Source organism: Herpailurus yagouaroundi, unplaced genomic scaffold (assembly GCF_014898765.1).
Source record: "Herpailurus yagouaroundi ecotype Mexico unplaced genomic scaffold, PumYag 77, whole genome shotgun sequence".
Lineage (NCBI taxonomy): Eukaryota > Metazoa > Chordata > Mammalia > Carnivora > Felidae > Herpailurus > Herpailurus yagouaroundi.
The window spans coordinates 45,876,737-45,903,028 of record NW_024412388.1 but is presented as its reverse complement, the minus strand read 5'-3'; the positions used below and the strand labels follow the sequence as shown (position 1 = coordinate 45,903,028).

The window sequence follows — 26,292 nt, the reverse complement described above, 5'->3', positions numbered from 1 at the left end:
TGGTCGGGAGGTCGGAGAGGGAGGCACAGACTTTAGAGTCAGACAGATGAGAGCTTGCCTGCTAGTACTGGCTTTGTACTCTCAGGAAAGTCACTGAGGGGCACCTGGGTGGCTCAGTCGGTTGAGTGTCCGACTTCGGCTCAGGTCATGATCTCACAGTCCGTGGGTTCGAGCCCCGCGTCGGGCTCTGTGCTGACAGCTCAGAGCCTGGAGCCTGTTTCAGATTCTGCCTCTCCCTCTCTCTGCCCCTTGCCGGCTCATGCTCTGTCTCTCAAAAATGAATAAACGTTAAAAAAAAATTATAAAAAAAAAAGGAAAGTCACTGCCTGTGTGCGAGGCCTCCATTTTCTCCTTTGTCGGTGGGATGGTACGTGTGTTGTAGGGTTGTGAGACTCTGCCAGGCATAGTGCCTGGTGCGGGACGCTCAGCAGGTGGTGGCGGCTGTTGTCATCCTTGTCACTGTGTCCTCATCTGGGCCCTTGATCTGATAAGAGGAGCCCGAGGCCTGAACTGGGTGGTGATCGCCTGGCCATCATGGAGGAGCAGGGCCTCCAACCAGTGTCTTGCCTTTTATGCCATTTTTCCTGTGTTGTGTGGCTGTGAGTTTGAAATCAGCATCGTTCGTGAGGTCCAGTTCTCCAGAACTTCTCTTTTTTCCCTTGCTGGTGTCAAAGGAAGAACAAGGCAAATGGGTTAACTTGTAATCTAAATCGGCAGGTAGTAGTTGAGTGAGGCCAGAGACACGTGAGGCAAATTTGAAGGACAAGGCAGCTTTTCGATACCATTTTTCTTCAAACCAGCACTTGTTCTGGAAAGTGCTCATTACCAAAGATCACTGCTGACTGATTGGAGTTTGAACAGGCGCCCACTTTTTCAAACGCTGTATCAGGAGGGAAGAAAAAGAAAACCAAGTTTGCGAAGTTTTTGCTTTTTAAAAGCTTCTTGAGGTAGAAAATATTCTCATGTGACTGAGGAGGAAACAGAGGCTCTCAGATTAAATAATTTCCTCAGGGTCATGCACTAATTACTGGTGCCAACATTCAAAAGAAAGCTGGGTCAGGTTCTCCAACATCCTTGTGGAACTCTCCTTCCTTTAGATCCAGATTTATAAATTAGAATGTGCATTAAAGTCCCCCCAATTTAAAAGCAAACCAAACAACACACATGAGATCCAGTTGGAAACTTTTGAAAGGAACTTGTTGATCTCTGTGTTCCTTGAAAGTATATGTTGCAATCAGAATATTGGTGGTAAGTGTGTTTTTGAGGTTTGTCACAAATTAACAAAATTATATGCCTCGAGAGTTTTGCAGAGAAATGCAAATCAGTATAAGCGCCTTGTCATAATAAGCAGTATGCTTTGGTTCCTGTTTATGTGCACCCAAAGCACATAATGCACATAATTATATTGACACGAAGGAAGCCGTTCTCATTGATGGTTTCTTTATATCTGGCCCCCAAATTAGTTTGTGGTATCAGTCGGTATAATTTCTAGAGAGCCTGTTTAATTAAGTCTAGGTTGGTACCTGTCTTTCGAGTAGGGGTCTTGTCTTCCACGGATGTTCCTTGAACACCTACTATATGCTGGGTCCCTCGGGGTGTCTTGACCTTTAAGAATTCCTCAGGCTGGGGAGTGAGAAACAGACTTGCATACTTGTGCACACTAAGTGTCGCTGATGTGGAGTGATAGAGGAGGGGCTCTAGCAGAGAAGTGAAGAGTGGGGAAGTTTGCCTGAGCGACTGGAGCTGGGTCATGCAAGAGAAATCCTGGCTTACATGCCCGGAAAGAGGAGACGGCGAGCCAGCAAAGGGACCAGCAGGTGCTGAGCCGTGGAAACAGGAACATACATCCGGGAAGGGTGCGTATGCGAGGCTGGGGTGTAAGCACAGCATTGTGTGTTTGTATTGTGTGTGGGAGGGAGAATGTTGTGGATGAGGCTAGAGAGATAGCTTGGAGCCAGATTATAAAGGGGGGGCTGTGAAAGGCAGGCAGCCGAGGAACTTGAACTTTATTTTGGAGGACCAGCCGAGCAAATGAAATTTTATTTTTGTTTTCGTTTTCCTTTTTATTATGGAAAATGTCATATAGAAACCAAACACCATATATACCTAGGCGTGGAATTGCTGGGTCATATGGTAACTCCATGTTTAACTTTTTGGGGAACTGCCAAATTGTTTTTCCATGGCGGCTGCAGCATGTTTTAGAAATAGCGTAACATTAGTTGAAATATGTCAGGAAAAAAATTAAAGGTTTTATAGACGACGTTTGGAATTAACATATTCATGAACCATTTTTAAGAGAGGATTCATCTACTCTGATTTGTGTTGGAGATCACTGGGTCTGAGGAGAGGGAAATTGGAGAGTGAGGACCAGTTATTAGGGAGGCAGAGAAGAGAAGGTAAGAAAGATGACAGAGAGGGGCGCCTGGGTGGCTCAGTTGGTTAAGCATCTGACTTTTCATCTCGGCTCAGGTCACGCTCTCACAGTTTGTGAGATCGAGCCCGCTGATGGGCTGTGTGCTCTGGGCTCTGTGAGGATAGCGCAGAGCTTGCTTGGGATTCTCTCTCTCTGCCCCTCCCCCAGTGGCACACACTCTCAAAATAAATAAATAGAAAGAAAGGGAGGGAGGGAGAAAAATTAGGTAGATAGATAGATAGACAGGTAGGTAGATAGAAAGAAAGAAAGAAAGAAAGAAAGAAAGAAAGAAAGAAAGAAAGTTAGATAGACAGACAGACAGACAGCTAGTTCCTGATCTCCTTGGTGGGAACCTCCGAACAGTGGTGCTGTTACTCCCTCCCTCCACACTTTCAAGGCAGTGCTTATATAAGACTCAATGAAACCCATCTTGTAGGACTACTAAAATGCTTTATGTTCATAACCTTACTAGACCAGTGAACTTGTGAGTTATCTCTGCACCCCTGCCTCCCGGAACTTTTAGTTTCTCAAATGCCCCTGAAAATAAACGGGCCATTGGATATCCTCCTGGTTTAGAGAAACAATTTTTCTTGGATTGTAATGCTGTCTTTAAAACGGCGTTGTTGAGGTGTAATTCAGGTACTGTATAATTCACCCATTTAAAATGTACAGTTCACTGGCTTTCTGTATATCCTACGGACTTGGGCAACTGTCACCACATTCAATTTTTAGAACATTTTCATCCTGTAAAAAGAAACCCGTACCTGTCAGCGGTCACTCTCCATTTACCCTCCTGGTCCTGCCATCCCACGGCAAGCACTTATCAACTCTTTGTGTCTAACGCATTCACCTCTTCTGGACGTTTCATGTAAGTGGAATCGTCTATGTGGTCTTTGTGAATGGCCTCTTTCACTCAAGATAATATTTTTAGGGTTCATCCATATTTTATCACATATGAACAACATGTTTGTTCAGCATGTATCAATACTTCATTTACTTTTGTTGCCAAATAATATTCCATTGTATGGCCATACCACATTTATCAGTCAGTAAGACCTCTGGGTTATTTGCACTTCCTGGCTATTACGAATAATGCTGCTCTGAACATTCGTTGTACAGACTTTGTGTGTGGCTATGTTTTCAATTCTCTTGGGCATGTATACTTAGGAGTGGAATTGCTGGACCCCATGGTAACTCCGTGTTTAATTTCTTGAGGAAACTGCCAAACTCTTTTCCACAGCGGCTGTACCATTTTAGAAATATCTTAAGATCGGGGCCGCCTGGGGGGCTCAGTGGGTTAAGCATCCGACTTCAGCTCAGGTCGTGATCTCGCACTTTACGGGTTCGAGCCCCGCGTCGGGCTCTGTGCTGACAGCTCGGAGCCTGGAGCCTGCTTCGGATTCTGTGTCTCCGTCTCTCTCTGCCCCTACCCCTCTCGCATTCTGTTTCTCTCTCTCTCTCTCTCTCTCCCTCAAAAATAAATTAAAAAAAAAATTAAGGAAAATTTCTTCAGGTTAATTAAAATATGTAAGGAGAAAACACAAAAGTTTTACCAAAGACCTTTGGAATTAACATATTCATGAAACCACTATAGTGTCCCTTTGTTCTCAGGGCCATTTTCCACAAAGAAGCAAAGTTTCTAATCAGTTTACTACTGTCCCTGGGTTTAAGATGAGTGGGCAGAGAACAATAAAGCGGACCGAGGAAAAAGATGCCGGGTGGTCAGCTAGGCCGCTCACCCGCTGAGTAACCTATTTCCACAAACGGGGATGTTACAGGCAGATTCCTGCCTCGGCAACATGAAAACAAGACTTGGATCTTCAGAGCCTCTTGAAAACAGTTAAAAGTGCAGATGTTAATATTAAGACCTGAGTATTCCTGAGATCTGTCTTACAGTCTTTTTAAGGCTGTGGAATAGAGCTGTCGTGTCTGCTAAGGTTGTTCCTTCACTCTCCCCCCTGCCCCCAGTTGTGTGGCTGTGTACATAATGATCATGTCAGAAATGAGAATTACCACCTGTCTTTTGGACTTGTGCTGGGTGCCGGAGATGGTAAAGAGCGTAAGACCCGAGCACAAATCTTTAGGAATTAGTTTAAGTATCATGCTGTAAGTTGTACTACAAATGAAACGGTAAGGGCGTGAAAAACCACAGATATTACAAAAGGGTGAGGAAGAGACTCACCTTTGTTTATTTTTTAAAGTTTATTTACCTTTGACAGAGAGAGACAGAGCGAGGGGGGAGGGGCAGAGAGAGAGAGAGAGAGAGGGAGAGAGAATCCCAAGCAGGTTCCACGCTGTCAGTATGGAACCTGATGTGGGCTCCAGCTCCCAAACCATGAGATCATGACCTGAGCCGAAACCAAAAGTCGCATACTTAAGACTGAGCCACCCAGGTGCCCCAACACTCACCTTTATTAATAGGAACATTAGTTGCTGTCTCGCTTGATCTCTACAATAACAGAATAAGGTAGGTGTCAATGACCTGGTTTTACAACGCGGAGAAGGGAAATGATTTGGCCAAGGTCACACAGCTCATGTGTGTTGGGGCTGGCCTGGGACTCAGGCCTGCCAAAATAATGTTAATTGCTGACATTTATCAAGTACTAGCTCTGTCCCTCTCACTGGGTTAAGCAGTGTGCCCTCATTCTCTTATTTAATCCTCCCAATGAACCTGTGGAGTCCTTATTACCGATATCTCCATTTTATAGGACCGAGGTTCAGAGAGGTTAAAAAATAACTTCTTAAAGATTATGGGGCAAGTGAGTGTCAGTGTTGGGGTCAGAGCTAAGCAGTCTGTCCCATAAGACCAGGCTTTACTGCTTTTGTTCTCCGGGTGCTTCTGAAGCCCCCTGTGTCCGTACTAGTCCGTGCTGGCCTTCACATTGGTGACACATGATGAATTGTCCAACATGAGTTATATTTGTGATTCTCACCCGGGGTTCTCTGGGCCTGTAAAGCTCCACTGGGGCAATTATGGGGCATCTTATGCTATTTTCTGTACTTCAAAAATAGCTAACATGTACTGCACATTCATTTACCCACAGTCAATTAGACTGGACTAACTCAGACCGTCAGCCTCTGCCTAGACGAGTCAAAGCATTGGTGTTCTGTGCTGTGACTTGAATGTGTAAGGACACTTGTCCACTCACTCTGGTCCTGCTGGTTATCTCTTCTCATTCGGAGATGGGATTGGCACTGTCTATGCTTTGTTTTACAAAAGCGGAGAAATGATGTAAAATACAGTTTACTTGGTAAATAAGGACATCTTCCAGAGGTCACAGAGGGTCAAGAAGGAAGTGGCAGGTATCTTTGGTGGTGAAAAGGTTGAGCATTCCTGGATGGAGAAGCCGCTCTGTGAATCTAGAGCAGAGGAAACCACCAGGTCATGGGAAGGCGGCCCAAATGGAAGAGGGGCTGGAACCAAGCCTTTGTCACCGGCATCAGGCAACAGTAATGGGTTGTTGTGTTAGTGACCTTTTCGTTCCATGGGCTCGATGTGCTGTGCTTGTGGTGTGATGTAACCTTTGGGTCCCATGGAGAAATTGGCGCTTTTCTGGTTAGTGGCTGTGGGTGCAGTACCTTCATTAGATGCGGTGAATAGAACTTCTCCCAATAGCCTCTTCCCCACAGATGACCCACATTTTTGTGGAGTTGGTGACCACCAACAGGAAGTTGCAGACATGCTTGTCAGCCGCACGGTGGATTTCATTAGACACTTGCCCACAGTAGCTGATTTGGTCAATTTGGCCTCCATTGGTTTCTAGGGAAGAATGACCTGATGTATTAGTTCTCATCATTGCATTGGTCTTGGCTGTCATCTTGGCCTTGATGGACATTTTGATGAAATGTATAGTGTTGTCTTTTGAACAGCTGTACCTACTTTCAGCAGGCTAGGATTTTTAAAATATTGCCAAGGGTGTTACCAACTTAGCCGAGTCTTTTGTTTGATGGGCTTCTCACTTAAATCTCTTTGGAGAGAGTGACTCCAATAAGTAGGCAGGAGGGATGGTCTCCACTCATTACCTGGTAAACGATTGCTTTGGAAGATCTGTATCATAGGCATTGGGTGAATGCATGATTTCCAGGGGCTGGCTGGAAAATTAAAATATGCTTCTTGGGTCAAAACATTCAAACTACTGGCCTTTCAATCCCATGGGAAAATAAGCCATCTTCATTTTTTTTTTTCTCCTTTGGTTCAATTTCCCTAGGGCCACTGATGATTGAAAAACCTTTAATCAACATTTTGCCTTAAATTTGGTGTCTGCAGTCCCGCTCATCTTGGTGGTGAAATCCAGTTATTATTAATTAATAATCTCTTTCACTGAACAGTTCCATCAAATGCATCTGAGAATTTGAACGTAAATATTTTGTTTTGCCCCAATTAATTTCTCTCATTCTAGATAGATCTCTGGCTACCTAAACCCTGAAAGCTAACAAAACAAACCACAAATACCCCCACATTCAGAATATTTTTCTCCAAATGTCAATTGGAAAAAGACTAGGAAACGAACATTTTTTGAGCCCTTCTGGTATAGTCACGCATGATGTGTATCTCATCAAATTGTGTAATGCCGAAGGGGAGGATACTGCCATAACTGATTGGGGAGAGGTTGAGTGGCTTGCTGGGGATCCTGCCATAGGAAAATGGTTGAGTGCCTGGGGATAAGAAGCAATCAACACCTTCGCTCTTTCCTCCAAGAGTGAAGACTAGCATTGGAAATTGCACTGGCTTCTATTTTCAATAATAAGCTTATGAAGAAAGCAAGCAAGCCAGAAAGTTTTAGAATGAAATGATCAGGCCTTCTAAAGTGTTCAAGTGTGATTTGGGATTTAGAGCCTTTTAGTTTTGCCTGTTGCTTTGCAGATTCCTGGAGGGTCGAGATTAGACTCAAAACCTTCAGGCTGGAAGGGGGAAGGGCATGCATTTTGCTGGAGACTTATCTGGCAGGCTGTAATGCAAGGGGCTTTACAGGCATTATTAACTGACTTGAATTTCACAATAACTCTGTGAAGGAGCAGGTTGGAGTTCATTTTAGTTTTCTCTGAACTTAGTTAGCAATGCCTGTCTCAACTCCTTCTGGTGAGTAGTGACACAACGTATTAATAATTCAACTAGTTAATCACTAGCAAAGATCGTTTACTAAGATTCCAGGGGAAGTGCTTTTCTGGGATCTGTTTTGAGCTGGTCACTCATGCCACGCATCCGTTTTTATTGAAAATACGCAGGAGATTCTTAGCTCCAGCTCCATAGAGCATTAAAGAAGGGCAGGGGCCTGGCAGGAGAATAGTTTGCCAATTTCATACAGAAATGGATGGACTTTTCTGTGTAGAGATCGGGGACTTCAGATTCTGTCATTGCTACTTATCAGTCTTGCCCAAAAGAGTTAAAAAGACCCCGGGGAAATGCAACATTTTGAGGGAAGTAGCCTACACTTTGGTTACAGGCTCTGTGTATTTCCCAGGCTATTGTAGGTTTCCTATTCATCTGGTTTTGAATGGTGGTATGATTAGCATGAGAGCAAGTGTATAAAGTAGGTCTTTTTCTCCTTTTCCTAAAAGAAGTTTTGTGGCGTTTCTTTTTCTGACAGAGTTGGCATGAAGCTTTGACAAACACAGACCCATGGAAAAGTTAAATAGGACTTAGAGCAGACCCATTTTGTACAGATCCTTCACACTTAGCATGCAGAGCAGCAAAGCAGCTGGCAAGAGGCACTTGGGATCATAGGAGTCATAGCAAGGGCTGTTCCTCCCCTGTGGACCAGTGATGAATGGGAAATACCCACACACACACACACACACAAAAACCAGTGAGAAAGTGCATTCTTGGCTATTGACCATTCTCTGTTGTCGGAAAACTACAGATGAGAACATTCCTGGGACTCCCGGTCTATCTTATCTATCCTTCAGTGTTTATTGAGATACATACAAAGGCTGAGAGAGACACAAAGAATCTGGAGAGGTGGATCCTGCCCTTAAGGGGCAGGTGAGAAGATGAGAAGATAGGTACACAATCAGTTGACCTAGAAAACACAGCCAGGTGTCTTGGGTGGATAATTAAATGAAAAACTTAAAATGTGGAGTCTAGGAAGCAGCTCCTTGCTGATCCTGGGCTGTCTTCCCTGCTTTGCTGTATTGGTTGGGGGTCCCCTGGCAAATCAGTACTACTTTAGAAATGATACGGTGGGGGTGACAATTCATTTTCTGCTGACCTGTCAGAGCTATTGAGACCACAGGGTATGGTGTCACAAATATACAGGAAATGCCTTAGGCTGTAAAATCATGTATGTATTATGCAATGGATATATGTGTGTGTGTGTATTCATATATATATGTATATGTATATACATGTATACGTATATATATGTATATGTATATATTTGTGTATGTATATATACATATATATGTATGTATATATATTATCTTCTGAGTTTGCTCTCTTCTCCATTCTCCCTGTTTCTATCTCATTTTAGATGCATGCTATCACATACTTGTGGCTGAAAACATTTCTTCAGAGGTTTTATTTCTAAGGTGATAGTGTCTCCCCTCCATATGCATTAAGAATAAAGGAGTATTTCTTGGTGCGCCTGGGTGGCTCAGTCGGTTGAGCTTCTGACTTTGGCTCAGGTCATGATGTCACAGTTCGTGAGTTCGAACCTCATGTTGGGCTCTGTGCAGACAGCTCAGAGCCTGGAGCCTGCTTCGGATTCTGTGTCTCCCTCTCTCTGCCCCTCCCCTGCTCGTGCTCTGTCTCTCTCTGTCTCAAAAATAAATAAAAAAAAAAAAACATTACAAAAGAAAAAAAGAATAAAGGAGTGTGTCCTAAAACAGCAATTCAGATTGCATAGGCCTTTCTCTTCAGACCAGGACTTTTACGACCTCTTATTGACAGCAAAGTAACCTTTTATTTTATTTTTTTTAGGTTTTTAAAACTTGTTTTGAGAGAGAGAGACAGTATGAGTAGGGGAGGGGCAGAGAGAGGGAGAGAGTGAGAATCCCAACTCTCCCAACACCAGCGCGGAGCCCGATGCAGGGCCCAAACCCATGAAGCCGTGAGATTGTGGTCTGAGCCAAAATCAAGAGTTGGACGCTTAACCCACTGAGCCACCCAGGTGCCCCTACAAAATAAACTTTTAAACGTATTTGGGACCCTTCGGAGTGAGGCCCCAGCCAACTGTTTGTGTTCCTCATTCCCTTGCTTCCCATTTCCCCCTCTCCTCCCCTTCTCCATGCCCTTGGCCCCGGGCATCTCCCTTCTATGACTGCTCACTGGCTTCCCCACTGTCATGCTTTCTCTTTGTTCACTGTATGCTACGTACCTCCCCGTATTTAGTTCAGGTGCAATATCTGTGAAGCCTTACTCTATTTCCTCTGGGCAGAATTAGACCTTCTTCGGGCCCTCACAGCACTTTGTGTTGATCTTTCTCAGGTAGAGCGTTTGGTTTATTTTCACTTTTGTATAGTTCCATCTTAATAGATTACGACTTCCTGGCATATAATAGGTGCTCAAGAAATTGTATTAAAGAAAATGTCCGCAAAAAGTTATGTTAGAAAGTACAGACAAGAAGCAAAAAAGAAAAGTAACATTTTGCACAATCCTAAGGTAGCCGCTGGCACACTATCTCTTCTTTCTATAAATAGCTACATTATTATTAAGTATAATTATAATGCTAAACACTGTATGCTTACTACATACTTCCTGCCAGTCAGTGTGATGAAATGGGAAAAAAACACAAAAAAAAACCCCTTTGCTTCCTAGACTTGTAACAGCCCATCATAAAGTACTAATGAACTTGAGAAAATTGAGAGTATGTAGCAAAATGAAATGCCGCTAGATATTTTGAGTTCAGTTTCACATTCATACAATGTTTTGTGGTCAACAGACTGAATTTGTACTAACCACGACAGCTTCTGTTTTAAAAAAAAGTGTTTAACTTACCTTAAAAGCTAGGGCTATTTTTAAACTATTTCTTTACTTTTTTAAAAAATATTTTTTATTTTTTAGAGAGCATGAGCAAGTAAGCAGGGGAGGGGCAGAGAGAGAGAGAGAGAGAGCGAGAGAGAGAGGGAGAGAGAGAGAGGGAGAGAGAATCCCAAGCAGGCTCCACGCTGTCATCACAGAGCCCAATGAAGGGCTCGATCTCACAACCCTGAGATCATTACCTGAGCCAAAATCAAAAGTCGGACGCTTAACCAGCCGAGCCACCCAAGTGCCCCAAAAGCCAGGGCTATTTTTAGAATGAGAGATTTTTCTCATCTGGTCCTGTGTGAAGGTAGGATTCTACATGGAGAGAGAGAGGAGGCCTTCTGTGGAGGAAAGACATCCAAACTGGGAAAAAGAAATCTAAATCTGGGCTTCTGTTCTAACCTTCTAATTTTACTGGATCACCTTGGCCAGGTAACTTTCCTTCTCTATGACTGTTGCCTCAAAGACTATGTTAATATGCAATCTGTCTTGCTATAATTTTAATCCAGCATGAACTATGTTTAGTACTGTGTCGTTAATTATTAGCATTATTAATATTAATCAGCTTTATCATTAAAAGCCCTAGAATAAATGGTCATGATGTGTCATTTCAACAGATATTCCTTGAGCATCTTTTTTTTTTTTAACGTTTATTTATTTTTGAGACAGAGAGAGAGACAGAGCATGAACGGGGGAGGGGCAGAGAGAGGGAGACACAGAATCGGAAACAGGCTCCAGGCTCTGAGCTGTCAGCACAGAGCCCGATGAGGGGCTCGAACTCACGGACCGTGAGATCATGACCTGAACCGAAGTTGGACGCCTAACCGACCAAGCCACCCAGGCGCCCCTCCTTGAGCATCTTTAATGTACCAGGTAAAGTGCTAGGTGTTGGGATCTAATGATGAATTGGATGTGGTCCCTGCCCATGAGTCTTCTGGAGTGGACACTGGGCAGATACGAATCTAGAAGTTCAACACGGACATTGTACGGGGGTAGCAGAATTGGTCTGGGGAGACCGAGGGTAGTAATATCACAGTTGTTTGGACGGCAAATTGGGAGAAGGCTGTTAGGCACCGTTGTCAAATAAGGCATTACACCAGCAGAGTGGTTCTTCGTTCTCAGCCCTGACCTGTACTGATGACCATCCTTTAGAAAAGTCTTAGAATGCAGAAGGCATTGGGCACAGCCCTGACCTGTACTGATGACCATCCTTTAGAAAAGTCTTAGAATGCAGAAGGCATTGGGCACAAGGGTTTCCCCTGCCCACCCCTATTTTATGGGTGGGAAAACTAGGCTCAGAAAAGTTAACCATCTTGGAAAATGGGTAAAACCCAGAGTAAATAAAACGCTTACCTTGTGCAGGTTCAAGTTTAAATCCAGTAAGTACTTTATTTTAAAGCATCCCTGCACACTAGGGATTTGGTCGTTTTGCAGATCAGATACTGACCCCATGTGTCAGTAATCTACAAAGCCTTTTAAACCTTAACACAGCATACCAGAGCACAGCGAAATATTCTTACAGTTAAAAAAAAAAAAAATTCCAAAAATATGATAATGTTAAAAGGGAATAAATAACCCCCTCACCCATCATCCCTCAAAATTCTAATCCCCAGAGGCATCTACTGTTAACAGTTTCTAGTTCCTACCAGGCTTATTTTGAATACACAGGTATTCTCCTTGACATCCACATTCAGCCGTATTGCTCTCATTGGTTCCTAGACATGCCCCACAGATGGCTGCCTTCTGGCCTTTGATCACATCTTCCCTCTTCAAAGCACCCTCCCCTTCCTCTCTGCATGTGGGAAAGCGTATCCATTCTGATGGCTGGTTTCTGCTCATCCCACTCCCTCACTACGTCCACCTCATCTGAAGTCATCCCAGCTGTGGCATTAGTTAACAGCCTTAAACAGAGCCCTGAACTCTTGGTCTAATATTCCTCACTTAAATAATGGGGCAGTTGAATTAGATGGCCTTTTTTTTTTTTTCCCTTCAAGTTTATTTATTTATATATTTCGAGAGAGGCAGAGAGAGTGAGAGCAGGGGAGGGGCAGAGTAAGAGGGAGAATCTCAAGCAGGCTCCACATTGACAGCGCTGAACCCCACTGATTGACAGGGCTTGAACTCACAAAAGTGATATCGTGACCTGAGCTGAAATCGACAGTCGGGCACTTAACCGACTGAGCCACCCAGGCACCCCTAGATGGTGTTTAAGATCTGCTGAGGTCATAAAATATTAAAGACTGCACCTAACACAATGCTTAGTTACTTTGGAGTCTTGATCGTATTGGATGGCTGAGTCCTGTCCCAGGATTTCAACATAAGAAGAGAGATGAAGAGATTGACCTAACAAGTTCCCCCAGTACAGCACTTGCCCAAAGTGTTAACACTTTATAAAAAAAACAGTGTGGCACAATGGAAAAAGGATGTGTCTTGGGACAGTTCTGGGCTCAAATCGTGGTTCCACCATTTGCTAGCTTACAACCCAAGGAAAGGATTGTAACCTCTCTGAAACTCAGTTTCCTCATCTGTAAAATGGGGGCAGTCATCCCTATCTCAGAGGTTGTCCCAGGATTGGAAGATGCCCTGGCAGACAGCAGCCTATTCCACACTGACCTCTACCTCTGCCCTGCCCCCCTAGAAACTTTTTGTTTGGAAACCGTTATCTGTCGGAGATAATTGGCAAACTTCAGAACCAGTAAGTGTGTCAAAGAGTGCTACCTGGATTTATAGCATGTGTAGTATACAAAGTGTGGATTAGACGTAGTTTATCTGATCTTTGAAAAGTAGCTTTGGAGCCCTTCCAGAGAATCCTATAGCAGCTGCACAGATAGCTACCTTGCCAGCTGCTCTTGCTAAAGGAAGGTGTTTTCCAGTTGGGAGAGAGTGTGCACGCTGGGGTTTTGTCTTTAATGCATTCCAGTGTTCTGAGGCAAAACTTGCCCAAGAGATTAAGCTGAGCATATTAACCAATATCATTTAAAGTTGATTAAAACTATCATCTTAATTAAATACAAGGGAACAAGAAGTTCTCAGTCTTCTGGTAGCAATTAAAGACTAAAGAGTCAATTTGAAGTTGTTTTTGCAACTCTTAAAATAATACTCCGTCTCCCCCCCTCCCATGAAACAGAGTTTCTTAGCTATAGACATGCCCTCACATTGAGGTTTTTGAAAGCTGTTAGGACTACAGACCTGCTGGCCAACGCTTCTGCTGCCAAGGCATCGGAGTTCTCAAAAGCAAGAGGGTTCAAGCTCAGGATACGCTGATTTGGAAAGAGAGCCCAAACAAAGGGCCTTTTGAGGCAGGAAACGGGGCTTTGGCTTCAGCACAGAGCAGTGTGGGATTGGAACAGCGCCCCGGGACTTGCCGAGGAGGAGAGGGACTATGGGATCGATGGAGGAAGTATAAACTTTCCCCATACAGTGAGAGTTTATTCCAAAACCCTCGAAAGTCGGTTTCAGAAGCTGTTATCTTTCCTCTGTCCGCTTAATCTGCACAGCCTGTCTAGTGTGGACTTAACACTAGTATGTCTTTTAGCAGAAGACGGAAATGATCCGTGAAGGTACACACAGACATGACCACTCTAGCAAGGATGTCTGACCTGAGACCAAAAGTTTTCCTTTCGCCACCCAAAGTGACTGCGTTCATGAATTCATTGATTCACCCGCTTATCTGTGCAACATTTTCTGATCACCTGCCATCCGCCAGGTTGATGCAGCTGAGTTAAAGGAGTACGATTCCAGTACAAAGGAGCTTAAACTTGAGTTGACCAGAGCGCGAAGATTGGAAGTCTAGGAGACTGCCTTTCTTCATAAGCACCCACCACCGCGTTCACGTACGTGTGGCCCTCTCCCAACCAACAGGCTTTTAAATTTGACCTTCCCTGAAGTGAGACTTCAGTGGTCGCCTCACAGGTTTTCTAAACAGCAGCAACCCCACCAACAGATGGAGCCCTGCAGGGACGGTTCGGTTAGAGAAGGGCTATAAACATGGAGAAGACTCAGCGATATAACTCCCGGAAGAGCAAATAAATTCTGGCAGAGCCCGTTCATTTTTTTTGTTTTCCTTTTCTTCATTTGTATGTATCTAAACAGTACCTACTAAGCAAAAACGTCCATGAGCAGTAAAGACCCACTTCCTGCCAACTGCTTCGTAAGGTTGGAGCAGGGGGCGTGGGGGTCGACATAGAACAATGGGAACAACGAAAGGAAATGAGTGGGTTTGGCAGAACTTTGACAACAGACAGGATTCTGGGAGGGCCTGGGTCCACCGGGACTGTCACCTAGACGAGGCGCAGCGACTCTGGGTCACCCATTTGGAAAACTAAGATTTCAGGGCAGCAGGACTCAGAGATGTGAGCAAGGAGGGACAGTGTTTCGTAGATTAGTGATCTTAACAATTTGTGCTCTGTGCCCCAAATGGGTGTCAGTAATGTAGTCCATGCTAAGAGGCTTCTGAGAGTCAAGATCTAAGCCTCTGCCTTGTAGCATTATTTATGTGGTGGCAGTTAACGAGTATTGTTCCTCCCCTAGTAGTTTTACGGACGCGCTTGACCAACAAAGTCAAGCACACTTGAATTCAGAGGTGCCAGGGCTTTGAATCTGCATCCAGGCTAGGTTATTCTCACCCTAGTTAGGTGTGGTCATGAGATGTAGGGACAGCATGTCTCTCTCCTTTGATTCAGGTGGACTTAATTCACTTTGACAACTGGACTCAATCAGAGACATTATAACAGCTGATTGGTTTATTGAACAATGACATTTAGAAGAAAAGTGTCCCATGTGTTTGTAGATATCTGGACCACGCACACAACTTTCTTTCCCTCTTTGAATGAGAGCATTTTGTATGGTGGATTAAGATTTGGAGAAAATACCATATTCCTATACATATTGGGAGAGACACAGAGAATAGCTATAGGTCTATGTAGAACCCTGAGAGTGAAATCTGAGGCAGGGACTTTCTCTTTTTACTTCTGTATTCCTGTTGCCTAACTCAGGGCTTGGTATACATAAATTGTTCAGTAAAAATTGAAAAAAAACAAACAAACAGATAAACCGAAGTGATTTTTACACTAGCATAAATGTTATAGCCTTTCTTTCTTTTTTTTAAATAATGTCTTTTTTTTTTTAAGTTTTTAAAAAAAATTTTTTTTATGTTTTATTTATTTTTGAGAGAGAGAAACAGCATGAGCAGGGGAGGGACAGAGAGAGAGGGAGACACAGAATCTGAAGACAGGCTCCAGGCTCTGAGCACAGAGCCTGATGCGGGGCTCGAACTCGTGAACCGCGAGATAATGTCCTGAGCCGAAGTCGGACGCTTAACTGACTGAGCCACCCAGGTGCCCCTGTAGCCTTTCTTTCTAAACCTATCAGTTTGTTTTTCACCACTGATGTTTTAAACTCACCCAAATTTGGGAAAAAGGGAGAAAATCACTCATATCCACCACCTGACACAAATTCTACCACCATTTGGGCATATATCCCATTAGCCATTTTTATTTGAGTTTCTCTTAATTTTTTAGGTATATATATGTACATATATTTGTATGATTTTCTGTGTTGCAAAGAATTGCCATAATCAAAGTTATTCATCTCTACCCTTATTCAGAATTAAGGATTACCCTGTAACCCTGTACCTTTCCTCCCCGCTTCTCCCCCAGATTGATTCTCTCTCTGGGGTAGTACTGTTGGCCCTGTTTGCTAGGGCTTCTATTAACAAAGTACCACACACTGAGTGGCTTAAACAGCAGAAATCTATTGTCTTACAACTCTGGCGGCTAGAAGTCCAAGATCAAAGTGATGCACGGTGGTTCCTTCTGAGGGCTGTGAGGGAAGAGGTGTTCCATGTCTCTCTCCTTGGCCAAAGATGGTGATCTTCCTGGGCCCTTGGCGTTCTCTCTCCATGCGCCTCTCTACGTCCAGATATCCCATTTTATTAGGTCACTTGTCATGTTGGATTGGGATCCACCCTAATGACCTCACTGTGAATTACCTCTGTAAAGACCCCATCTCCAAATAAGGTCTCACACTCTGAGGTCCACACATGTTGGGGATGGGAGGAGGAGACACTTCAAGCCATAACACTCTTCCATTTAGACGCGAGGAAAACGAGTCCCAAGTCAAGTAACTGGAGCTTTGAACCTAGGCTTCTGTGACTCTGAAATGTGCATTATCCTCACATCCTGTTTTCTACTCATGAATTGAGAATGCCATGAACGGTGGGAAAAAAAAAAAATGTCTTCCTTGATGTGATTTTGATTAGTGTGAGACAATGTTTGATGATGGTTAGTAACTGCTAAATTTAACTGCTTGACCCTTGGAACCTGGGTAATCGTGTTATCTAGAAATGAAGAGAAGTACAGTACACTATGCTTTGTGAAACCTTTCTATTGTTCTGCGGTGTTTGCTTAACCTGTTGCACAGATTGTTCCGTTCCTCTTGGCTCCGTGGCATCCCAATGATTCCCTGGCAGTTGGATCACATTTCAGAGTGAAAAACCTATCAATATTACATAGTGGTCATCCGTTTTTATCTGGTTTCTCTTTTTCATAGATCCCTTTTAGTTTTTCGTTCTTCAGCGTGACTATGGCCAACTAGGAGTACACGCATGCCTACATGCTACACCCCCACATACATACTATTGGTAAGGAAAGTAACGTGTTTTCAGTAATGTCTCATACGTGGGCCATCCTCAAAATGGCAGAATGGGCCCAATATGTCTTTTACAGGTGTTTTGGATCCAGGATCTAATCAAATTTCACCCAGCATATTTGATGACTGCCTCTTCAGTCTCAAAGGAGACCAACGATCTGCAGCAGATTCTTTTCTCTTCTTTCTTTTTTTTATAACATTGAATTTATTGAGGGGTTCTGGCGAGTTGTGTGAAAGACTGCCCCACACTTTGGGCTTTTCTGTTTCCTTATGACTCGATTCATCCAAGTTTGGCGTGAACATCACATATACACCCCAGTAGGCCCCAGGGAAGGCCAGACCCAGCGTAACAGTGCCCAGCTGACGTCATCAGCCAGGCCGTGGTCCTGAGAATGCCATGCTCACAAGAAATCCAAGGCCCCTGTTGAAGCTATTGAGTAGAGGAGGTTGCACGGGGCCTGCTCAGCCTTCTCCATGAGGCAGGAGTGGAAATGGCCCTTAGATTCAGGCCTGGCTGACCCTGAAGCCTGTAAGTAGTGACCTTTGGGGTCGTGCTATACATAAATACCTGAGTCCCTTTTGCACTGGGTGCGCTCGAGCAGGTCACTCTTCTTTTTCTTAACTTCCTCACATGAGCTTTAAAAAAGGCTTTGACCCGGGATTACCCCCAGCTGCCCTCACATCTGTACTTTGTTCATTGTGGGTGCATAATAATATTGATTGGAAAAAAGTGAATGAAGAGAAGGTGAACCAGTAGTTTCTGTCTGTGTGGAGACTATCAATATGAAGTGAAGGCCCCAGGCAGTCCCAAGGGACATTCCATTCAAACCAGCCTGCCGTGCTGAGAAAATCCCCAGTTATTTTCCGTTAGCGGGAAATAATCCAACATCCAAAAGGCAACTGGTGTTTTTGAAAACTCTGTATATGTTGTTGCCCTTGACTGCTTGAAAGGAAATGAAGAGCTCCCACTCGGGGACAAAGGACTCCCCTAATCCTCTTTCTTGGTTCTGATGGGTTTTGTAGGAAAGACCGTCAGCGATCACGATCACCTCTGTGAATGGAGTGCACTTTATACATCATGCTGTATGTTTCAACCCCACACTCGCCCCTCAGGAGTGGCTCAGCTAGCCCCACCTAACAGATGGCCTTACAGACTTCAGCAGCTTGCCCAACGTCACAGGACTAAGAAGAAACCGATCCAAGGTTCAAATGCAAATTGAATCGACCCCAAACCCTGTGTGCTTTTTCTGATTGTCTATATTGTCACTCACTCACTCACTCACTCACTCACTCACGTCTCCTCAAAAAGCCAAAGGCTTGGTGACCGTCGTGGTACATATTCAGCAACTGTACGTAAAGTAAACCGTGGCCCTCTTCGTGGGCCAGGATAACACCTCTCTCCTTGTTACAGAAGGCGCTCCATCCCATAGTCCCGATAGCAACAGTTATTGGGCGTTTCTGTGTGCCAGGCATTGAATTAAGCATCTTTGCACCCAATGTCTTACTCGTCTCACGTCACCGTGAGGTATACTGACTTGGTTAAGGTGGAGATGAGCCCCAGGTGTGTCTGACTCCCCAAATCCACCTGCTGAGAGCACCACCGAAGCCATCGTAGTTCAGTTGCCCATAGATGGATTGCCCCTTCGGCAGTCTACACCTAGGCGTGCTCCTGAATAGTGCTCTGTGTTAAGATAACCCGAGAGTCTGAACAGAGAGGCCGCAGCAGTCCGTTTCAGAGAGGTGTTTAAAAGTAAAGAGGGAAAGAGCCCCAGACTCTCCCGGAGAGCAGGCCGTGTTTATTTGAGTTGTGCTGGCCAGGACCTAGCATGGCGTCAGGGCTGTGGGAGGCCTTAATACATCTTATTCAGAATTGATGGGGATGTGTCTAAAAAACGCAGAAGGCTTTTCCTCGGGAAGGTGGTTGGTCACACCTCAGTTAGCAGGGAGCATTAGTTCCAAGGGCCCTGTGCTCCAGTCTGTCCTCCACGTGGATGCCAGAGTCATCTTTGTAAAGCAGCCTGGCCATGCCACTGCCTAGCCTAGACCTCTTCCTTCATTTTGAGTCTCTGCTGTGTACCCAGCACTGCAGAGAGTAAAGAAAAAGCCCTGTCTCTGCCGGCTAAGAAACGAGTCTTGTTTGAAAGCCGGCTACATGAAACCTAATTTTAGAGCCGGTCAGAGATCCTTTAGTCGAGCTTTTCTTAGAGAGCGTTCTGGAGAGCTACGATTCTTCCAGTCTTGAAGACTCAGCAGAGAACTTTGATGAAGGCTCCAGGGAAAAGGTTTATGCTACATATGCTCTCGGGTGTGACCACAAGGTCCAGTCTCCCCTCTTTAACAGATAAGGAGGCACAATGAAGAACGGAAGCCGTAAGTTGAGAAACACTCCGACCTTGGGCTCTTTCAAAACCCAGCCCAGGGCTCTGTCTGCTGTATAGGGAACCACTCTATTTCTCTGTGTTCAGACTAGGCAGGCTTAAGGCACATATTTTCTCCTGGATCTTGAAACCATCTGTTTCTCAGGCTTTTCCTCCCCTTCTAAGATAGGCCTCTGATGTTTGGTGCCTGAAATCATCCTGTTTCGTTTTTGGTGCCATCTTGGCGAAGAGACTGGAAAGCAAAGTTGACCATGAGGCAAAAGAGAAAGCGAGGAAGAGCCGCGGGTTTGTAGTCTCACAGGATCCCTGGGTAAGAAAGGCTGGCTTTCCTGTTGGGATGTCACTGCATCGCTAGACAGCGAGCTCTTCTGAGGGCAGGAACCCTGTTTTTTTCCCCTTGGTTGTCCCCTTCTCTCACACAGTAGGTGCTCAGCAAACATTTGATGTTCATTGTGGTTCAAAATTGTAATCATTTGGTGTATGCATATATAAATTGCATTTTGTGTATATTATTTGTCATTTTTTTTTAATTTTTTTATTAAAAAAATTTTTTTTAACATTTATTTATTTTTGAGACAGAGAGAGACAGAGCATGAACCGGGGAGGGGCAAAGAGAAAGGGAGACACAGAATCCGAAACAGGCTCCAGGCTCTGAGCTGCCAGCACAGAGCCCGACGCGGGGCTCGAACTCACGGACCGCGAGATCATGACCTGAGCCGAAGTCGGACACTTAACCAACCAAGCCACCCAGGCGCCCCTGTCAATTTTTTTTTAAAGCCCTTGAGTTCGACAGTGAAATTGCTTTTACTTTTTACAGCAGATTCCCAAATCACCTGGGAATAGAATCATTTCAAAGGCTCATTAAAAATGAGAATTCTCAGGCCCTTGTCTTGGGAATTCTGATTGAGTTATTAAGTAGGTCTGGGTAGGGCCTGGAATGTATTTTTTCATGAGTGCCCCTGATGATTTTGTTGACTGGCCAGATCTGAAAGTCGCTGTCCAGAGGATAACTTGGTTCAATCCCCAGCTTTACACTTAAAGACAGCCATGAAAATAAGCACTAGCCTTCAGGCCTGAAGCCTTGAAACAAAGCGTGCTGAGAAATGCAGAAAGGTTATTCGCAGAACAATTGGCCAGTATACCTGGTGTCAGACTGAGAGGGGGTGATGGAGAGAAATGATTTGGAACCCTAATTAGACCTGCTCCCTAGTTCTCAAACCTGCGGCTCTAAGCCCCCTGCTAATTGGCAGTCCCTTAATAGATTAGGACTTGGCATCGGGCTTGCATGTTATTATAAACCACACGCAGAAAAACCCAGTGGCTGAGGAACTCCTGCCAAACCCAGGCCTGGGTTTTTGTGAAGCTTTTGAAGTGCGCTGGTCTTTCAGTATTTTGTATAGTCAGTGTACTGAAAGGCATCAAACCGTTCCTTTGGATGGGATTTGTGAAGGGCCAGTTTGTTGAATACTTAATTCCCCGAGACCCATTCTGTCATCTTGATGGACAAGCAGGGGCCCACATACATGGTTTTGCTCCCAGCGGTACAAGGAGTGTGATAGGAGAGATTATTTCTCACGGTTCCTGTCCTGTGCTCAGCAATCTGTCCCCCTCCCTGCCGTGCTTTCGGGGGAAGGAAGAAACAGGGCATCTACTCTTGTGTCATGCCCAGCTGTTTAACACCCTGTCTTAGGAAATCCTTAGAGCAGCCCTTCCAGGCTGCATGACCTCTTTTGAGGATCCGGAGGTTCTGAGAAGTCACTAATCTAGGGTCACAGTGCCACAACAGAGAAGGGAGGGACTCCTATCTAGGTCCGCTAATTCCAAACTCTCACCAAACTGGACCAAACCCGGAAAACCATTTTTCGTTTTGCTTGGTGGTCAGTTGATTAAGATGGCTGTGGGGGCGTCTGGGTCGCTCTACCGTCGGACTCTTGGTTTTGTCTCAGGTCACGATCTTGCGGATCGTGAGTTCAAGACCCGCATTGGGCCCCGTACTGGCAGCATGGAGCCTGGTTGGGATTCTCTCCCATTCTCTCTCTGCTCCTCCCCTGCGAATGTTTGCTCTCTCTCTCTCTCTCTCTCTCTCTTTCTCAAAATAAATAAATAAAACAAACAAAAGATGGGCTACGAAACAGTTTTCTGTCGTTGACCTCCTGAGCCAGGGATACCTGTGGGTAATATATGCACTTACAGTGCTCCCCTTTCCCCTGAAGTTCTGTAGTAGGGTCCCTACTCTGGGGTGAGGCTGCCCCTTACAGAGAGCCACATGGTGCAGGCGGATGAGTGGCTGGAGAAGGCGGGCTCTCGAGTGTGCAGAGCCCTGTTCCAGGCTTCCGAAGGCAGTCAGGTATTCCTCAGGCCTCCGAGCAGTCCCAGGGGCCTTGCTCTCTGCTCTCGTCTGCCCAATTAGGTTCCAGTTAGAGGCCCTTCCATTTCTTTCCAAGTCCATTTCCACAAAGGGAGAGCTGTAGTGGAGGCCGAGATTTCCATGAAAACCTTCCAATTTTCAGGCACACATACCAGGCAGCTCTCATGGCAATACCATGGTGAAGGGGAATAATGTTATTTGGCATTTCGCCCTTAAAAAAAAAAAATGTATGTGTGGGGGGCGGGGGGGCGGGTAGGGAGGCTGTGGGAGGATGGGCAGAGAGAACAGTGGGGGCTTTGTAATTTACTGCTGCAGAGAGGTCAGGTGGGCAGGGCCATGAGGGGAGGTGGGGTGCAGAGGAGGCCTGAACGCTCCCCTCCCCACCTTGGGATTCACTACCTGCTTCTCCCCTTTTGCCTGATTCACGCATTTTGAGAGGTTGTAAGGAGGAAGTTGAGGAGTTTTTATGTTTCTATTTGGAAGAAGGACTCTAGACATTCTGTCCCTCTGAGGGAAGCTGGCTCCTTGCTGCTTTGCAAGGATTAAGGGCCTGGTTTCCAGTACCATTGAAGAAACGTCCCAGGAACTACCCTTTTCTCTCAACAGCTGAAAAATGCATCACAGAGCAGTGGCTTCCTGGAGAGTTTTGGCAAAAGAGCTTCCCTCTGGAACAATAGGGTTCCTATAGCAAACCACCTAGGGTTTTGGTGTTTTTTTGTTTTTTTTTTGTTTTTTTTTTGTTTTTTTTTTTGCTGCTGCCAGTTCTCCTGTATCTGAATGCCCACATTTTGTTATCCCCATCCTGGTGGGGGGAGGGGGGCTGCCAGAGCAACTGAGGGTGGCCCCAGAGACATTTCTGAGATTTCTTACTACAGAAGGCCAGCCAGTTCACCAGAGGCACCCCCTTCTCAGTCTGGGCAAAAGCACCTAAAGACAGGAAATGCGGTGACTGCACAGAACTGTGCAAAGCCAGTCTGACCCGGTGGCATTTCTGCTTTGCTGTTCTGTGACCGTGTTTCTGATCTTCAGTTTGGGCCTTTGCAAACCCTAGGTGGTGCCGCTTACGTGGAAGGGGTTCCTGGGAGGAATAAAAGAGGCTCAGCTCTAAATCACCTAGGAGAGTATCCAGTTGGCTGCAGAAGCTGATGCGAATTCCCACCTGCTTCCAACCCACACTGCATTTTTGCTGATAACCTGCTGCTTTGACAGAGCCAAGAGCTGCCAATCATTAACTCACTTTGGATGGGAAGGCCTGCAGATTTGGGGATGTTTTCTGAAGCTCTTGTTTATAAATGAGCACCTTTGAATTCTGGAGGGTTCTGCTTGGCCAGTCTCTCTTCCCCAACTGAAAGTAGCACCCCAACTGAAAGTAGCACCGCTCCTCAGTTACCCCAGGGGCATAGCGGGCAGGTGGTGAATCCGCCCTGTAAGGACGCCATGGGAATGAAGCCTGCAGTTTGTTTATAGAATGCCTATATAGGCTAAAGGCAAAAACTCTCCTGAATTCGAAATGTCCCTAAGCCACCTGATGAAACCACCCCTTTCATTTTGCACATGAAGAAACATAGAGCCTGAGAGAGCAGAAGTGAGTCTCTGTATAGTTAGCCAGCCGCGGAATGAACGCTGATGAATACGGGTCATTATTATTGTCAATTATTGGTAGTTGGTATTAGTTTTTGAGGTCGCCTTGCCAACAGAAACTTCCCTCGTACTCCCAACTCACTTGTGGTAGCAGGTATCTCTTCACCGAGACAGGGACTAGTGTGGAGACCATTTTCTTCTCTAGGACCCTGGCTGAGCTGACCCAGCTCCGACTACTTGAGACTTCATTAGTCAGTAGGTGAAAGGTTGCCTAATTCACTAGGATAGTCACACAGTGTAGAATGACCCTGATCCTTCTATTTGGATTTGACTTACTTCCATTTAGAGTAATCCTGGTGATTACTATAGATCCTTTGTTAAACTAGAAACCTAGTTTAAGGGTTGGGGAAACCTTCCCCTTTTGGGGGGAAACCCCACATAAGACATTTCTTCTCGAGTGAACAACATTTTTAACTGCCAGTTCTCCCTTTGTAGCATCTTTTCAGCATCTGTGAAATTAGATGGGCTCCCTCAGACTCCTTTTCTCATTTTTCCTCAGGGTTAAAACTTGGGTAGGAAATGAGGGTAGGTTGCAACAGCAGTATTGTTAACTGGCTCGTCGGGGTGGTGGTGGGGGGGTGGTTTCCAGTTCTGAATTTTTATTTTTTTATTTTTATTTTTATTTTTTTTATTAACATTTTATTTGTGTGTGGCCTTACCTACATTGTTGGCGTTCAGATGACAGCAAGGAATCTTTGAAATGTGTTTACCGGATTAGTCAATAAACTGGTACTGCGCGTCTGCTGGCTTTCGCGTCACGTGCTAACACGTGTCCTGGACGTTCCTGTCACGCTGCATCATGAGTACGCCTCCCCAGATGCGTGTGCTGTCTCCTAAGAGCGTGCACTCTTAGAGGGCAGGGGCCACCTCTTATTAATTTCTGTAGCCCGTAATTCTCTCAGTACGGACTCTCCTTCAAAAGCAGCCTTTTTCTCCTTCACTTTCTTCGCCACCCAGTGCAGTTCGGAAAACTCGGGGCCTACACCAAGCCTCAGATGTCGGGGCAAGAAGTTTGCCTTGTACTTTAATCAGGTGTTTTGTAATGCCATCCACTCCCTGGATACTTCTAAAACGAAAATGTGGCCCCACAAGTACAACACATAGGGAGGAAATACACTACAAATTAAAAAGTGATTAGCGCGCATTTAGGCAGAAGGTCAAAGGGATTATTTTGGACTTCAAACTTTTCAGCTTTTAGGGGCCTTGTATTCGGTTTCAGAATTGCATCCCTGAATTATTTGTGCAGGTGGCAGCTGTCAGATTTGAAGGAGGCTTCTGGGTTTTACAAAAGAAACGTTTGACAGGCTGGGGAATGGGGAGTGTGCTCCTGGCGTGAGGCTGGTCTTATCCTTGAAGCTGGAGTCGCTCCAGCTTTACTGAACTCCAGTGCCGGTCCTTGTCTTGAGCTGACACAGCCCCGACCAGGGTAGTCTGGCCACCTTCTTGGGGAAACCAGTCAAGCCGGCTGATACAGCTGGATAGTCGATTTGCAGGCTTGGAGGGCAGGGAACTCACCTTTGTTAAATACCTACCATGTGATCTGTCATCCTCCCAGCTCTTCCAAGTGGGTATTGACCTCCTCTTTTGAAAATTGGGGCTCTGAGAAATTAAGCAGCTTGCTGAAGGTTGCATAGATTTCAAGTGGCAAAACGGGTTTCCAAACCCGGATCCAAGTTGCCTTCTTGAGATTTGTGCCCTTCCTCTGATTGGGAGCTCTCTCCTGGGCAGCGACTCCCAAGAGGATCACAGGAAGTGGGTCAGAGGTGTGCTGAAATGGATCCCTTAGCCCTCCGGGTGGCCGGGCAGGGTGGGGTGGGGCAGGGCGGCTGAATCACTGAGTGGCGGCCTCCGAGGCTTACCTGGGGCTGCCCCACAAAGTGTTTTCTGATAGTTTCACTACCTGAAAAAGATGAGGAAACTGAAAATTCAGGGTCATCGCGGTCATCCAGCCCAACAGCCAGAGGCTTGAAGCTGGTTAGGTTCCCCGTAAATAACTCCCGATGGATTTGTCTGCTCTTCATGAGGTTGTGTGGTCGTGTGTTGTTTCAGGGGATTGTGTTAGAAAAACAGGATTGGAGATGTGAGAGAGATCAGATTAAAACTCCGAAGGGTGGGGGAAAAAGGATTTACAAGCCATACACTGTATCTGGGGCAGAGCCAGGTCATCTGGATTTTAGTTTATTTCCTTTATGCATTTGTCCAATAGACGTTTGTGGAGCACTCACTAGGCACCAGGAATTAGTCTTTTTGTGTGGGGTATGCAGAGATGAATAAAATATGAACCCTTTTCTGAAGAGACTATCAGCTGATGTAGGGGGCTTACAGTAAAAGGAATAATTAACGGTGCTAGGATGTGATGGATAAATTATTGGATTTATAGTTGAACACATAGATAGGGTTAAGATGAAAACATATACATGGGGGGGGGGTGCCTGGGTGGCTCGGCTGGTTAAGTGCCCGAATCTTGATGACTCGGGTCATGATCTCACGGTTTGTGAGTTCAAACCCCATGTCGTGCTCTGTGCTGACAGTGCAAAGCCTGCTTTGGATTCTCTCTCTCTCATTCTCTCTCTCTCCCTCTCTCTCTGCCCCTCCCCTGCTCTCTCTCTCTCTCTCTCTCTCTTAAATAAATACACGTTTAAAAAAATTTAAGCAATGGGTGTCCAAACTGAGCATCTCTGCCAGCCAGATTTGGCCATGGGCTGCCAGTTTGTGACCTTTGACCCAGGTTGGACCATGCAGCTGGGCCCTGGTGGCCTTGGATTGCCTACCAGTGTGATTTTGTTCTCACAGCGTCTCCAGTAACACTCCAACTCTTCATTTTTGGCACTGCGTCTGGCTCCAGTCTTGCCTTTTGACTATCTCGAACTTTGGCCCTCCC

General features: G+C 45.3%; 1 protein-coding gene across 3 annotated transcripts in view; it reads left to right on the top strand.

The window, feature by feature from the left end:
• The first annotated feature begins 1,642 nt into the window (after positions 1 to 1,642).
• The window catches only part of PLPP3 (phospholipid phosphatase 3), a 74,889-nt gene continuing 50,239 nt past the window's right edge, over positions 1,643 to 26,292 (top strand). The window contains exons 1-2 of one of the 3 annotated variants that reach the window (XM_040470370.1): positions 17,133 to 17,161; positions 24,977 to 24,979. In XM_040470370.1, the coding sequence (XP_040326304.1) occupies position 17,161; positions 24,977 to 24,979 (4 nt within the window). In that variant the 5' untranslated portion in view covers positions 17,133 to 17,160. Of the gene's footprint in view, positions 1,857 to 17,132; positions 17,162 to 24,976; positions 24,980 to 26,292 lie in introns of those variants that run through there. The other 2 variants (XM_040470371.1, XM_040470369.1) reach the window with 2 other exon arrangements.